Source organism: Podarcis muralis, chromosome 3 (assembly GCF_964188315.1).
Source record: "Podarcis muralis chromosome 3, rPodMur119.hap1.1, whole genome shotgun sequence".
In the NCBI taxonomy this organism is placed as follows: Eukaryota; Metazoa; Chordata; class Lepidosauria; order Squamata; family Lacertidae; genus Podarcis; species Podarcis muralis.
In genome coordinates this window covers 55,699,966-55,715,905 of record NC_135657.1, presented here as the reverse complement: position 1 = coordinate 55,715,905, position 15,940 = coordinate 55,699,966, and the positions used below count along the sequence as shown (strand labels likewise).

The following is a 15,940-nucleotide window of genomic DNA, read 5'->3' as shown; positions in this document are numbered from 1 at the left end:
CTAAAATGGTGCTAAGAGGTGTTGAAATCCTAAAGCACCACTGAATGAAGAACACTGTAGAACAAGTTTGCCATGTTTTAAGCGCAGTTTTAAAAGGCTTCAATTGGCAATAATTTGCTTCCCTGCAAAGTTTGGAAATTTTCCCGACTTTCCTAAATACACTAAAGGCTTGGATGCTCATGTCCTTACCTGGATGTTATCAACTTGAACCTTCACTGCTTCCAGGGAACCTGTAAGGAGATGAAAGCGAGATAGCGAGTATCTTGCTTCCATCAGGTAACTATTCAGTTCTTCATAAGCTGCTTTATAAGAGTTCCACTGATCAAGGACAGACTGCAGCAATATTTTCAGCTGGCCAACCTGACAGAAAAAGAAACAGAACCAAACAATAAATAAAAAAGGAAAGTATAAATGCCATTTGCTGCTGGTTTAAATCATTCTGAAGACAAGGTTACTATTTCAGATTTTATTATTTTCTCTGGTCTAATATTGACACACACACACACCCGTCCCCTGCAGCCTCCAGCACCACCTATCATGCTGATATGGAGCAGATTTTCAGGAGGCAGAGGGGTCTGCAGTGGGGAGGAAGAATTGCCAAGGGTAACCTCTTCCTCATCATGGAAAATCTGGATCCAGCCAATAGCCTATGTATTCTTTAGTGTTGTAAGATGAGTTGCAATCCAAACAGAGTAAAATGTTTAAAAAGCTCTACATAAATTCTGCACAAGTGAATCAAATTCCTTGGCTAAACTGCAGCAACACATGCACAAATTCCCACTGGCTGCTCTTTGAGCTAAAATTCCCCTCTTCATAAATGCAGCCATACTTGCTTACCATGTGGTCCAAATTTGCCCAAGAATGGTTTAGTTGCTGAAGTGTGTTCATGACAACAACAGAAACTTCTTCTTTTTTATTCTGTATCAAGGAAAGGCCACACTGTTCCACTTTCTCAACTTCCTTTTCCTTAGCTTTTATTTGCTGTTCGAGTTCCTGAAAGAAATACAAATGACCATGGTTTTGTTTTAGGTTTCCAACTTTCTCAAATGTCGAAAGCATTAACAGTTCCCGATAAACAGTGAAAGATCTGGTGGAGAATTTGCACAGCTCTCTAATGCAACGGATTCGCCATAAATAATGATTCACATATTGCCATTTCAATTGTTTTTAATTAAAACAATAGGCTGTATCAAATGCTGTATGGACTTACCTTTCCACTCCTCCTCCCCACACCTCCCAAATCCACTCCAGAGAGTCTCCCAACCCACTAGAGTTACAGGGAAGAGGAAAGAAACAGGAAGTTCCATCACACAAATGGAACAGTAGCATTGGATACCACCCTGTGTTTATTCAGAATCACTACATTCTGAATATGATTCTGAATGTCACTTAGATTGCTCATGGCCCATAACTAGAAATCACAAGAAGACTTGTGCATAGTCTTTCGTAAGGTTGTATATTACCTATATTTGCTGTTAAAATATAAAGTTACAATTAAATAAAATTATGATTGCAACATTTTTGACAAGTTGTTCCAGTTCTGTTTTCTCAGTATAAAACACATTTTTTTCTATTTCCTGGCAGATCAATGCTTCACTCTTCATTTTGGAATGGTTTAATGGTTAACATATTCTCTTTTAGATTTACACTGAGGTCTACAACAAAATGTTCAAATAAATAAATAAAATTTAAACTGGCCTGAGATCAAAGGAAAGAAAAATGCACCAAATGCCAAAAATACTGGAAGAGAAATACTTTCATCTTTCCAATCTCATAACTCAATTAAAGTGTCATGCTTGCTTCTGATTTACTGCAGAGATTTTCCTAAACTATTTGAGGAAAATTTGAATGCTATCTATCAGCAGTTAATATAGGAATTGCAACATTTGCATTACATTGCTCTAATGGGTGATGTTAAGTGTAGACCCATTAAAATCAGAAGTCAAGTTAAGGCTAACTTATGCTGATTGATTTCAATGAATTTACTCTGAGTATAATTAAGTTGAATATCACCCATGTCTAAAGACTTAGAAAAATGATTTCTTTGGGTTTTTAGCAGACAAATTCCTGCCAAAATATGCCCTGGTTTGTGTGACACACTAAGCCAAGCTGTGGCTTAGGAAGCTTGCAGCTACTTTGTCCTCTTGCCCCTTTTTGCTACCATGCCACATTAAGCCAACTTAAAGTTTGGCTTAGTATGCTATCTGGATCATGACTCATGGTTAAGCTCTCTCCTTACTAAACTAAGAACAAACCTTGGTTTGTGGGGGTCTCTAGTGTGCACTGTCACATAAAGACAATAAACTGGATGACGTTCTAGATGTTTACCACAAAACATCTGGGCACTAAATTATACTTTGAGGTTATCGCATTGCCTAGGAAAATAAGGATGTGGCCATAGAAAGTTAGGCACATCTAAATTTAGAACGTAGGAGTAGCTTAATGTAAGGTCCACTAAGTCCATCATCCTGCTCCCGCTTTGGCCAACCAGATGCACAGGACTGTGCTGAATTTTCCTGCGGTCCATGCAAGTTGTCATTTACAGAGAGGCTGGGAAATGTTTGCAAACTCCTCTCTTCCACTCTTTAATGTGTTTTTGGCACCTATCTGCAGCCAAGGGAACACAATGTCATTGCCCAGACAGTGGTCCAAAGTTTTCTTGGACTGGGATGTATATCCAAATGGACAAGTATTGTAGTGTGAAAAAAAGAAAGAAAACAAATACATCCGCATTGAAATGTGGATCCAAATTCAACAGTGCAATCCACCCAGCCTGTTTCAAGCAAACATTAATGTAATGTCACAATTTTATTTATTTACAACCTCAAGTCAAAAACAAATTCTTAGTGATTGTGATTGGTCAAAGGCTTACTTATACAGGATGACAAGCAACCTACTGGGTTAAAATAATGAGAACAGGAGAATCATCATGATCATGTTAAACAATGAAAAAAGGTATCACCCCTCATTTTTTGATAGGTGCCGTTTTGATAATTAAGGTAGACCAACATGATCTGAAATGTTTTTTTTTTTTTTTAAATTGCTATTTGTCAAGACAAAATTTCTTTAAAAAGACTCAAAGCTAGGTTTTCTGTTCATCTAGGCTACCAGATGACCAAAAACATAGCACCCCCAAAATTTCCCTTCATTTCAAAAATCAAAGAGTATAACTGAAAATCCTGAATACCACCCTGTTCCTGAGACTGTGATGTCAGCTTTTTGCCAGCCACTTAAAATAGAAATATCTTAATGTTTTAATATAAAATCTGGTCGAGAGAATTGTGTAGTTTTCAAAGTATAGAAAACATTCACCTCACTCTAGTGGCACATATGAGAAGTTCCGGAAAGGTATACAGGATTCAGGGTGGTCTAGAATTTAGGTCAGAGCTAAATAATGGGACAGCTTATCAACATAAGAGAGTGATCCAGACAATCTACTGCCATATTGAATTACACCGATAGAGCCAAGCTAAGATCTGGAATCTAGGTCAGAGCTAAGGAATGAAATATCTTTATCAACATGAAGGGGGTGATTTCCAATGATCTACTGCTATATTGAGTTATAGCTAGAAAGTGAAAACAGAACAAGTACAGTAGGCGTCACAGCTTATGCTTGAGACACAAGAGAGACATGGCCACACAAAATTGAGGGATGGAAAGGAGCAAGAGGTGTCAGGGCCAAGTAACACCCAGCCAGCCGAAAGTCATGATGGGCCTGATGGGGGCCAGTAAACTGAAGATGAATCCTGGTTAAACAGAGGTGATGTGAATGGGTGGTTGCCATGTTTGGGAATTAGGTATCTGGAAGAGGTTTCAACCCCATCCTCTCAATGTAAAGGGAACAGTATGGGACTGCTTCTGGATTCTAAGCACAGCTGTTCCAGGACCAGGATAGCCTGGCTTCAGCTGACCATGTCCTAGTGACATCAGGCCAGGATTACTGTAATGTCTTCCAGGTGTGTTTTCCCTTGAAGACAGCCCAGAAACTGCAGCTAGTGCATAATGCAGCTACCCGGTAGATCCAATGGGCCAATGTGCCACAGGTTCTCAAAGCACTCCACTGGCTGCCAGTTACTGCGTCCAATTCAATGCAATAGTATCAGCATACAAATTTCTAGATGGCTTGGCACCCAAATACCTAAAATAATGTTTCCTCAAATATTTGCAGGGGAAGCTCTGTTGGTGATGCTGCCCAGCTGGCATTGACCTGTATGACAGAGCCTTCTCAGCAGTGGTTGCCTGCTTGTAGAATATCCTCCCTGGTGAGGCACCCGTCTCCCTCGTTATTAACATTCAGGAGAAACTTTAAAACAGTCCTGTTTACAGAGGCATTTGGTGGCTGAAAAATACTGTTCTTGGCAACCCTGCAATTATTAGCTGTGAGAATACACGACTCTTTAAATGCTTTCGTTTTATTTTTAATTTTATTGTATATGACAATTTTTGTGTTTGCTACTCTGGGCTCCTTTGAGAGGAAGGTTAGGACAAAAATGCAGTAATTTAACAACCACCACCACAGCAATACCTGACAGTCTTTCAAGGCATTCTGGACTGAAGCCTGGTCTCCAATTTTCTGTTGTTCCTTCAGTCTCTTCTCCTGAGTTTCAAACCACATCTTCAGGGATTGAACACTGTCTTCATATTCTATCCAAGATTCCAGAAAACCTTCTAACAACTGAATCTGAAAAAGATATCAGATATTTTAAATAATGTAATTCACAGAGTTGAGGTAACTGCTTCTTTCAGTGGAAAGTACTTCTGTATTAGTTCAAGCTTTCTTAGAACATAGCATTGTTCCGAGAGCATCGTAGGGCAGCAAACTTCAGGGCAGTCAAGTCACCACTTTAATAAACAGTAACAGTAAGAAAAAGACTTGTCTGCCTCTTACATAAAGGTAAATTCCTAGAATTTGCCTGCCCCCAAAGGTTGGAGTGCATTTCACCTCCCCCCCCCCCCCGCCGCAAAGAACCCTGCTATGAAAATTGCTGGGACAAATACTTTGGTCCAGTACTAGCTCTCACGCATAAATAATGGAATTCAGAATATGTCTTTCCCTCTGATTAATAAGCAATTTCTGCTCTTGCCATTCTCTCTAAAAATTTGGTGGGTTTCTTTCCTTACCTTTTCTGTTATCAGGCCCTGCAGGACCTGCCAACGCCTATTCATTACTCCAAGTTGTTCTGCAAAATCAGTCTTGTCACTGCGTTTACTCTCCACATCCTGACTGCTAATTTGAAGTACTGATTGGTTAACAAAATCTACAGTTAACTGCTTACAGTTGACATCAATCTTGAAACCCTAGTGAAAAAGAGAAACAATGGAAACTATCAGACATTGCTTTACAGAAAGAAGAAATGAATGCTAGTAATATCATGCTTTGCCAAAACCCCATAAAAATAAATAGTTCTAAGTAACGTATTTTGGAAGGCTAATAACAGGGACGGTGTCACTATGACCCCAAACAGCTAAATCAATTGTTAAGATACTGGCCTAGTTGGCTCCTCATGTTAAACCATAGTTTAACTATGGTGCTCCTGGTCACAACAGGAGCAAAAAAATGCAAGCTTGTGGTTTGTGGTTTGCCAAACAAACACTGCTCATTTGCATTTAATTAAACATTAGCTGTGGCTGAACATGATGTGCAAACACAGTCATTGAATTTCGGGACAGGTTGAAAACCCACTACTGAAAATAAAAAAAATCTGGGTAGTAGACAACTAACTTGTTCTGTCAGCACAAGGATTTATGCTTACACAATGGAAATTCCTCTCCTGTCCCCACAAACATCCTGTGCCCTCTACAAATGTGCTCTGGAGGGTTGCGAACCTCTGGAACAGATTTAGGGACTGCTTGTGTGGGGAGGGGGGAAGGTGTCATTGTGCAAGTGTAAATCCTTGCGCTGACAGAACAAGTTAGTTGCATGCTGCCCCCTATGTGCTGATTTTCAAAAGCAGGCCCTATTACAGAGGCCCGGGAAGTAGTACAAGACTCTGCAGACACTGCATTTAATTTTCATGTAGGAAAAAATAATTTTGTTTCAAACGAGTCTAATATTGGATCTGGTATACTAAAACCAGTAATGTCTATACAAAAACTGATTTTAGTACCACTGGAAGTGTTTAGAATTCATAAAGCCATGTTATTTGGAAAGACAAAAGTTGTTATTTTAATTCAGTCGTTCACATCCTAACTCATAGGTATACTAAAATTTTGTTATCTTATCCTTGGGCTGATATTCCTACTTTCCAACCCTCCTGTACCACTTACCTTATATTTCTGAAGATAGTCTTGAATAACTTTGTGTCCTACTACATTTTTAAAGTTTTCCTCATCCTCAGAAATGACATTTTCCATCAATGAAATCCAACTCATGACTTCCACGATGGCATGACGAGAAGGAAGCTTGTCCATTTGGAGCTGCAAGAAATAAAAAAATACATAGTTATGAAACCCAAATAATAAAATCCATGAAAGAATGGCTCATTCTAGAAATATGCGATAAAACATTATTTTTATTAAGTTCCATGACACATGTAGACATGTGTAACAAATATCTAAGTTTTTAACAAAATTATTTGGCATACCAAAAGAAATAGAGTAATCCTGCTTGACAGATTTGTAGTTTAGATAGGTTATCACCTTTTGAATATTTTGAAACTTGGCAACATCTTTACTGAAATCTGGTGCCTATTACTGAATGCATTATACAAATGAGACTTTGTCAGTTATAATAGTGCTGGGGTTTTTTTTCTGAATATTTTCCTCCTGCAAGCGTACTGAACTTTTCTGCTTCAGGCTGTGATCCAAAGTATATTTATTTGGAAATGTCCTATGGAAATCAATGCAACTTTCTTACAAGTAAATATGCTAGAAACAGCTTGGGGAGTTCATCAAAGATGTCAGCCAATTTGTGGAGTGGCTTTCATGGCTGAGGACAAAGTAGGATCCTCTTGCAGGATCCCGGGGGGGGGGGGCTGGCCTCTTATGCAGCTGGTGAAATCTTGGGGTGGGGCAGTGACTGATTTCAGCAGGTCTTTTCCAAATAAATACGCTTTGGATCACTGCCTGTGGCAAAAACGTCAGTACACTTCTAGCAACAGAAGATTCAGAAGAAACGGCACCACCTGACAGACCCAGAGATTTAGTATAAAGGTCATACTTATTATATAATAGTATGACCTGCAGTCAATTCAACCAGATTATGAAAGTGATGGCAGGTGGACTCTGGGCAAGACAGGTAGGGTGCTTCCCTCTGTTTCTCTGAGCCTGTTCACTCTAGCAGGCCTCCATTCCCCAAAATTCTTCATCCTTAGCTAGGGGGATGAGGGGGATGAACTTGTCCAACACTCGTCAAGGCCCCAAAGAGCAACCTATGAAGTCAGTCAGCAATGGAAGTTGTTTGGAAAGTTCTCTTCCCTCAAGGATGCTTCAGGGTACTTATTCTCATTATTAAAATCCACTTACCTGCCCATGATAAATGTCAATCAAACAAAAATAGCAGCAAGTCAAAAAATAAAACCACACCTCTAACAGCCAATTAGAATTCCAGACAGTATGGAGTAGGCAAAGAATGGGAGTCCAACACGCTAATCAAATACAACCTCACAAAATTCCCACTCAGCTAAACTGCCCCCCCCCCCCGGGGACTAGCTGCTTTCCAACCAGATCTCTTCTCAGTGCCAGCACACCAGGGAAAATTTTAGTGTCAATGCAGGCATTTAAGGATGGTCAAACCCAAAGCACAGTTCCTATAGCAATTATGGGCTGCTGTTTCTAGCCCAAGTAATCACAAAATCTCCCAGACAGAACCAATAAAGCTTTGGTGCTTGATTCCTCTGACAACAATTGTAGAGGGATTTGCAAACAGTCACATATATTGAGCTGTGCTGAGGGGCAAGGCATAGCAATAAGTTCAACAGAGGCATTTGAATAGCAGGCTTTATAAGGTAGTGATACTGAATGAAAGCAGTGTTAATGCATATGCAATTTTGTTGGGGGTATGATTTATATACCTATAAATCCACTTACTGAAACGCCACTCTAATAACATCTGGAAGCCTCACTGATTTCAGTTAGCCATACTTTCACGTAAATGTGCCCTGGATCACTTGTAAACATAATGAATTCAGATGTAACGCTGAGCGTCTACCATACCTGATGCAGTTTTTCTTGCACTATAGGAATCTGTGTGAGTAGCTCTGTCCACTGGTTGTCAATCTGGGACAATCCTGCCCTCAAAGCTGCAGTATCCACCTTCTTCAGTCTCAGGAGTTGGTTTCCAGTACTCAGAACAGTGGATTTCTGCGATGACTTGGCATCAACTTCTTTAGAAAATTCCTGGAAAGATTGGCATTTGGTATAACTAGTTGACATAAACATGCTTAGCAGCAAAAATGTTGCCAATCTGCACTATGTATGAAAATAACTTTAAACGCATTGTGTTCCAGATGAACTCATGAATGTCATTCAAGAGGGGGGGGGGGGAAATGGTCACAAGTGAGGATAATGTGGGTTATATATGGCCATATACTGGATGATGTCTTCCCCAGCTTGCTTGCTACGGAAATCAATAAGAAGTTGTAAGGTTTGGGGCCCACCACAGCATAACATTAATGCACTTTCCCACAAGGCCCATTATAGGGATCCTCTCATAAGCTGCAGATCCTGCCCAATGCCCTCCCACCACCAAAAAGGGGGAAATGAAAACCTCACAACCTCCAGGCCAATGGTGGTAGTTAAGAAAATTCCTTTCCAGGTCTGTTAATCAGTGACCAATTTCTGTCCACAGCAAGAACAATTTTAGCACAGTGTGGTGGGTGGAGGAGTCTACAACGGCAATGCAGAAGTCACAGCCCAGGCTTGAACCTACAGTAACTTTTTCCTCTGGCCCATGCCATAGGCCCCACCTCGAAGGTTTTATGACTGGCTCCCTGAATGAGTCAGGCCAGCATCTAGTGTGGTGGTGCCAAATGGGGAAGCCAGCCTACTTCCAAAGGCTCACCAAACTGGGAGCACCTCAGAGACCTGACATGTAATGGCAGCAAGCCAAGAATGATTTTTTTCACTGTGAAAACTACAAAAGTATAATAAGGTAGTAAGAATTCCAGAGCAGTAAGTCTCTTTAGCTTGTGAGGAAGATAGCAGCTTTGCACAAACAGTCTTTTAACTACACTGTTCTTTGATTAAGTATAAAAACTAATCAAAACAATACATTGTAAATTGGGGTCTTGGTTAGGGTGGTGTTATGATAGCAGGATCTCCCAAAACACAGAGCTGGCAAGGATACTTATTGCATCTTACCAAAAATGCATTCAAGTGATCTCTGACTGATTCCAGTTCTTGAGGGACTGTAACCGATTGCTGGGTCCAGAACTCCAGACGATCCATTGCTGACTGGAGCCAATGAATCAGCTCAACTGACTCACTTTGATATCTATTGGGCGGACAAAGGACAGACACATTTCACACCTTACTTCAAATATTGGGCAACCCTGAACTTTCATGAGTTAAGATCCTCCCCCAATTCCCTGACAAAATCTTTCTCCTTATATCACCAAAATTGATATACAGACCATAACAGATTTACGCACATCCAAAACATCACTAAAAAGGCGGAACGCTTTATGGAACGTAAGCTCCGCGCAAAAAGAGGATTGCCTGTATTAACTTGAAACATAATTGAATATTCCTGGGATAGCTCAGTTGGTGGAGCATGAGACTCTTAATCTCAGGGTGATGGTATCAAGTCTCATGCTGGGCAAAAGATTCCTGCTTTGCATGGAATTGGACCAGATGACCCCCGTGGTCCCTTCCAACTCTACAATTCTATTCTATTTTACAAGTTACTTTTTTATTTAAAACTATGTAATTATGCACACACAGCTGCTTAAATACATGTACTTCTTTAAATAAGCAGCACACTTTTCTTAGTGCACCTTAGTGTCTACTGTTTCCTGATGTCTTCAACTTGGTTGCAACTCACGATACTCACATTCAACTTTGGGAGTGTATTTTAAAAGTATACAAGACATCCCCAAAGTATGTGATTTGTGGAACTCTAGACTTAAAAGCTACTTCTAGGTTTATTAACTTACAGAATGCAGAATACAAGCTGTTATGGTGATGCAATATTCCAAAATACCTGATAGTGGGACTGTACATGAGTAAATAATCAGCCACAAAAGTTCACAGCAGGAACTTGCACTGGAGATACATATATGCATTGTTTTTTTTTAAAAGTTTATAACAAATATTTTACTAGATGGAATTTGAAGAAAACTGTATTGGAGAGAATTTATAATTAATTAAGTCTGCTTTCGCCTGTTCAAAAGATTGATTTCCTAGGAACTTTTACAAAGTTTTACACTAAAAAAACAAAAAAACTTTAAAGGCAAAATTTGATTGCTGGAATGCAAAATGGTAAAGCAGTTAAGTCCACCCTTGTTCAGTGTGATTAACACTACCTTGTCCAGTGTTTAAGTATAGTTTCCAGTCTATGCAGCTCCTTGGTGACCTTGCTGGTATTATTTAACCATTGCTCCCCTAGTTGGTTTAGCTGAGTTTCCAATTCTGAACAGGTGACAGAGAACAGTAGTCTTTTCCCATCATCCAGTATTTGGTAAAGCTTGGGCTGGTATTCAGCAAGGCTAGATTTCAGATGCTGTCATGGCAATGAGAGAAAAGAGGCATCATCAACAACATCTTTATTACCTGCCTTTTCTCAGCAGGTCCTACAGTGGGTTATGACAATTGAAAATCAAAATAGAAAACAATTGTAACAGATTGTAATCACAGGAATAGGGTAGGCTCTGAAAACACACATCTGAAGCGTCAAAGGCCAAAGCACAGAGGTGCATCTTCAGCATTCACAGGAAAACTGTATAGTGAAGAAGCCAGTTGCACCACTGTGGGAAGGCAACGTCACAACTTAGGGGCTACCACAAGAAATGCCCTCTCCTAGGTCACCCCAACCCACAAACTACCAAGAGGACCCCCTCCACTCCATGTTGTATTTCCCAGCCTCCTCTTCTTCGAATTCATTATGAAACCTAGCAAATACTTCTGTGGTAATTAAATCTCTGGCTGTTTTTACATGTTACTAAAAGATACCAATGAAGCTGAACATTGGAAGATTTAGGACTAATGGAAGTAATTATTCACACAGCACACAGTCAAACTATGAATCTCGCTCCTCCAGGAGGCAGTGATGGCCACCAACTTGGATGGCTTTAAAAAAGGATTAGACAAATTCATGGAGGAGAAGGCTTTCAATGGCTACTAGCCAATGGCTATGCTCTGTCTCCATGTCTTCCAAATACCAGTTCTCCAATATTAGATATGCACACAAATATTATATGAGACTCAAATAATGTACACAGTCTTAGTGTCTTGTGTGGTAGCAATCATCGCAACTTGTGGCTGGAAGACTCACTGGGCTGGATCCTGAGTGGGAATGGGCAGAGGAAGACCCCCACCCCATGTTGGGGGGGGGACTAGTGGGGGGTTACTGGATGTGGTTTGTGCTGTAGGAGGAACATAATACTGGTCATTCCCAACTACGTTATCAAATAGCAGATGGGCTGGTTGATCACTGGATGCATGCCCAATGCCAATGCAAAACCTGCTCTTACATGTAATCAATAAAGTTTTGTCTTAATTTGAACGCAACATAGAATAGAAACCTCAGTCATGCAAACAGCAATCATCTGAGATAAAGCAATAGATGCTTTGTATTTTTTTAAAAATAAAAATCAATATTTAAACTGTGGAAACCATCAAAATCACCTGGTAAAGTGCAATCCGATCTGCAAGCCTCTCCTCAGATTCTTCTACCAGACCCACACTAGGAATGCTAGTTTCAACCGTCTCCAGCTGCCGTGTAAGATCCTGATAATCTTTTTGCAGATGTGTCCAAGTCTATAAAGGACATGCACATGTTAAAAGCTGAACCAGTGTCTCGGTGATTTCCAAACGCATTATCTAAAGAATAGTACAGTTCTCATTTGGATGCTAAACCATTGTTTAGTGCAACGCCACAGAGACAAATCTTCTCCCAGACTCACTCTCTTCACTTCCTTCCATATGGCTGAGGAAGATTTTGCTTTCCTTCAACAATTTTACAGCTATCTATGATAAGCACTCATAGACTGCATTTGCATTACTATAACCCAGCTTATTAAGCCCCTTGGCTCCTTCTTTGCTCCTCTCTTTGCACAAACATTGGGGGGGGGGGCGACCAGGAAGCCGTTGTTAACCATAGGTTCCTGTTATGTGCAAACTAGGAACTACAGAGTGAAATGCACTTGAAATATCCACATTTTAAGGCAAGAAAAAAAAGGAAGTTCTTACCTCTAAAATATATTCTAGCTCAACACCCCTCTTGTGAGCCTGTTTTAACACAGCAGAGGCTTGTGCCATCAGATCTCCATGGAACTGAGTTTCCTTCACAAGAGCAAAGCTGCTAATCTTCCTGAAAAGTGTTTCCGTCAGAATTACATGTGACTCCAGTCCCTGGAAATATTCCTGAAAAATGATACACCCCATCCAAGTATTATTATTTGTACCCAGCTAGACTAAACAGTATGTTCCTGTGCACGTCTACTCAGATATAAGTACTATTGGACTCCATATTACTTACTCCCAGGTAAGTGCATAAAGGGCAGCAGCATATATTCATTATTTTTAATAAATTATACTAATGTGCTGCAAACGTTAGATTTACCTAGATGTTTAAACCATGGGCTGTCCACACAGATTAGCCATCATTTCTTTTTAGTGCAACTTCTAGCAGAACAGATGCTGGTGCAGGATTTGTGCATAATTAATCCTTGCTTTATAAACTAGCATTTTGTATTTATATTATTTCCTTTACAAGTATGCTAGTAATCAATTATAGGTTTCCCATAGACATTTGGTTTGCCACTGTGAGAACTGGTTGATGAACTAGATGAGCCTTCAGCGTGATTCACCAGAGCTCTTGTGTGTTTATGGTCATCTAGTACAACCTCCTGAAATGCAGGAAAGCCTTTTCAACAGCATCCCTCCAGGTGGTCAATACATTTCGGCTCCTACTATTGCAACAATATAACATGGCAATATATAAAGTATCAGAAAACAGAATCTATCATTTTTTACCACTATTTTCAAATTATTCCATGTGTCATTAAATCATAACAGATTACTTTGCAGAAATGAAGAACAGAAAAACTAAAGGCAACTACAACAACAGAATGACACTAATGGAAAAACAAGATATTAGCAATAAATTAAATCTAAGAATTACATATTTTTACCTTGTGCTTGTCCAGAAGAATTTGGACTTCCTCTTTAGAGGAAACTATCATTTTCCGGTCAACTGACATCTTTTCTTTGCCAGTTTCAATTAGGTCAGCCAAATCCTGCAACGCTTGCTCATACTGACCCTTAAGTGCCAGATTTTGGTTTAGCCCACTGCGCCGGGATCCTATGACCATTATCAAGTCATCATACATATCCTGACATAGGAGAAAAGAGGCATAAATGTTCTGCCTTAGAGTCACAGAGAAAACTCATGCAAATATTAAACACTGCAGACCAGGTCAATCCATTTTGCCAGGATTGGTGTTTCAATGATTATCTGGGTCAAAAATCTATAAGGAATATATTTCATTTACTTATTTCAAGTATTTATATTCCATCTTTTACTAAGATTTCAGGGTGGGTTACAAAAATTCTAAAAGTAAAATGACAACAAATTAGATTTCTTGGAGACTAAATTTAAAATGCTGTATTGCAGATGTAGTCAATGTGGTACACCCCCATCATCTCTGAACATTGGTCACCAAGTTGGGGCTGACCGGAGTTGTAGTCCAACAACATTTGGAGTGTACCATATTAGCTCTCCTGCCACAGAGGCATCCCTGCCCCTCAGTCTCAGTTGTAGATGTTGTTCTGGGAATTGTGACTGGACTGCACAGGGGAGAGTTGTGTCCTGTTTTTTTCCTGGGTGCCTTATAATGAATTCAGCGAACTCATAAAAAATATTCTAATGTAGTCATTGACCTGGGAATTAACTTGTCTGAAAAGCCAAATGAGCTTTAAAAAATACAACCAACCATCAAAATTCTGACTGATTTCAACAGTGTGTTCTATATGAAAACCATGGGCAGAGGCCACAGTTCAGTGATAGAGCACTATTTGCATGCAGAATATTATGATTTAATTTCCTATCACCTCGAGTTAAAACTTATTGGGAGTCATATATGGAAAAGTGCTCTGCTTGAGACACTTGGGAGTAATTTGCAGTCAGTGTTGGCAATACAAGGTTAAGTGGCCATTATTCCTTGTGTCAGGCACTCTTTATATTCTACTGCCACTGGCTTTCTGCCATTCAGAAATCTCGAAGGGCTGGGCCTCACAAAGGTGGCAGACCATTGCAGGCCTTGTGGCAGCGGGCCTCACAGTGGCTTCCTCCCAACGCGCGTCACGTGTGATGTCACGTGTGCGCGATGGCCCCTCCCAATGTTGGGCGCAACTCGGTGCCTCTGCTGGGATCATATGTATATATGCTATGATTTATGTTAATATTACCTATAAAAAATAATAACTTGTTACTTACAAATAATTTAGTACTAACCATTTTTCAAGAACAATGTTATCAAGTTCTTAATAATAGGTTATGTACCTGAAGTTTTGTTAGCTCTTGCATGGAAGATTGGTCAATCTGCAGTTTATCCCCACGTTTCTTTAACTCACTGATTGCTGCATCTAATTCTTTCAGTCCATCTTCTGCTTGTTGAATAGCCTATATAAGAAAGAATTATAACACTGAACCTCCAGTGTCACAACAACAGTGATGCATGATGTCAGAGACAACAACTCAACAAATGTGTTAAGGCTGTCCAGCAAAGTTTTTTACTTTTAGGTTAGATAATATGTATTTCCCCTCTCCATGGTTAGTAACAGAAAGAGGGCAGTACCTGCATTTGTTCTGTTTCAGGACGTTCGATTGCTTCAGCTAGTTTCTGCAGGGCTATATACTTGTTATCAGCCAGTGATGTGAACATCAGTTTCAGGTCATTCTGTCAGTGAAGAAAATTTTATGTGAGATTTTCAAAATGGTAGAATGTTAGCCAGTGCTTTTTTCTAAAAAATGTTTAGGGGTACTCTCATTTTCCTACTCATATTGAAATACTGCACCTCAATGAGGCCAAACTCAGATTCACAAAAAAATTTAGGGGTATGTGTACCCTTGTGTCCCCCCCTGAAATAAAGCACTGGTGTTAGCCATAATTTGGAGCAATCCTATGTCAGTCTCTTTCATTTGTGATGTGAGGCAGTTAGCTTGCAGCCTCTACTACTCCTAGTAATTAGAGGGCTTCTAGTTCTACATCAGGGATCAGCAAACTCTTTCAGGAGGGGGCCGGTCCACTGTCCCTCAGACCTTGTGGGGGGCCAGACTATATTTTGAAAAAAATAATAATGAACAAATTCCTATGCTCCCCAAATAACCCAGAGATGCATTTTAAATAAAAACACATTCTACTCATGTAAAAACACACTGATTCCCAGACCGTCCGCGGGCCAGACTGAGAAGGCGATTAGGTTGGATCCAGCCCCAAGGCCTTAGCTTGCCTACCTATGTTCTACATTGTTCAAATACACTGATGCTACAGTTGAGAAATGGGTTATCACATGAGCAGGCACAGAATCACAGAACTGTAGAGTTGGAAGCGACCACAAAGGTCATTTATTCCAACCTAACCCTCTGCAATGCTGGACTCTTTCCCCCAACGTGGCCTTTATCTTCAACCAGCAATGTTTTTCTCTCACTCTCTTTCCTTCCTTTGTTTGTTTTATTGAACACTGATCATGATAAATGATGCCTGTTTTATCTGTTTTATTATTCAGTATTTGTTGACATATGTGCTGATTGCATATTCTCAAAATCATTTTTATATAT

General features: G+C 39.9%; 1 protein-coding gene across 11 annotated transcripts in view; it reads right to left on the bottom strand.

The window, feature by feature from the left end:
• The window catches only part of SYNE1 (spectrin repeat containing nuclear envelope protein 1), a 270,851-nt gene that overhangs the window by 64,849 nt on the left and 190,062 nt on the right, over nt 1–15,940 (bottom strand). For all 11 annotated transcript variants that reach the window (XM_077925894.1, XM_077925896.1, XM_077925887.1 and 8 more), the window contains 13 exons: nt 14,958–15,059; nt 14,663–14,782; nt 13,293–13,493; nt 12,349–12,522; nt 11,785–11,916; nt 10,464–10,660; nt 9,301–9,433; nt 8,155–8,337; nt 6,268–6,417; nt 5,122–5,298; nt 4,526–4,681; nt 838–993; nt 190–360 (listed from right to left, as the gene is read on the bottom strand). In XM_077925894.1, coding sequence (XP_077782020.1) covers nt 190–360; nt 838–993; nt 4,526–4,681; nt 5,122–5,298; nt 6,268–6,417; nt 8,155–8,337; nt 9,301–9,433; nt 10,464–10,660; nt 11,785–11,916; nt 12,349–12,522; nt 13,293–13,493; nt 14,663–14,782; nt 14,958–15,059 — 2,052 coding nt within the window. The remainder of the gene's footprint in view (nt 1–189; nt 361–837; nt 994–4,525; nt 4,682–5,121; nt 5,299–6,267; nt 6,418–8,154; nt 8,338–9,300; nt 9,434–10,463; nt 10,661–11,784; nt 11,917–12,348; nt 12,523–13,292; nt 13,494–14,662; nt 14,783–14,957; nt 15,060–15,940) is intronic.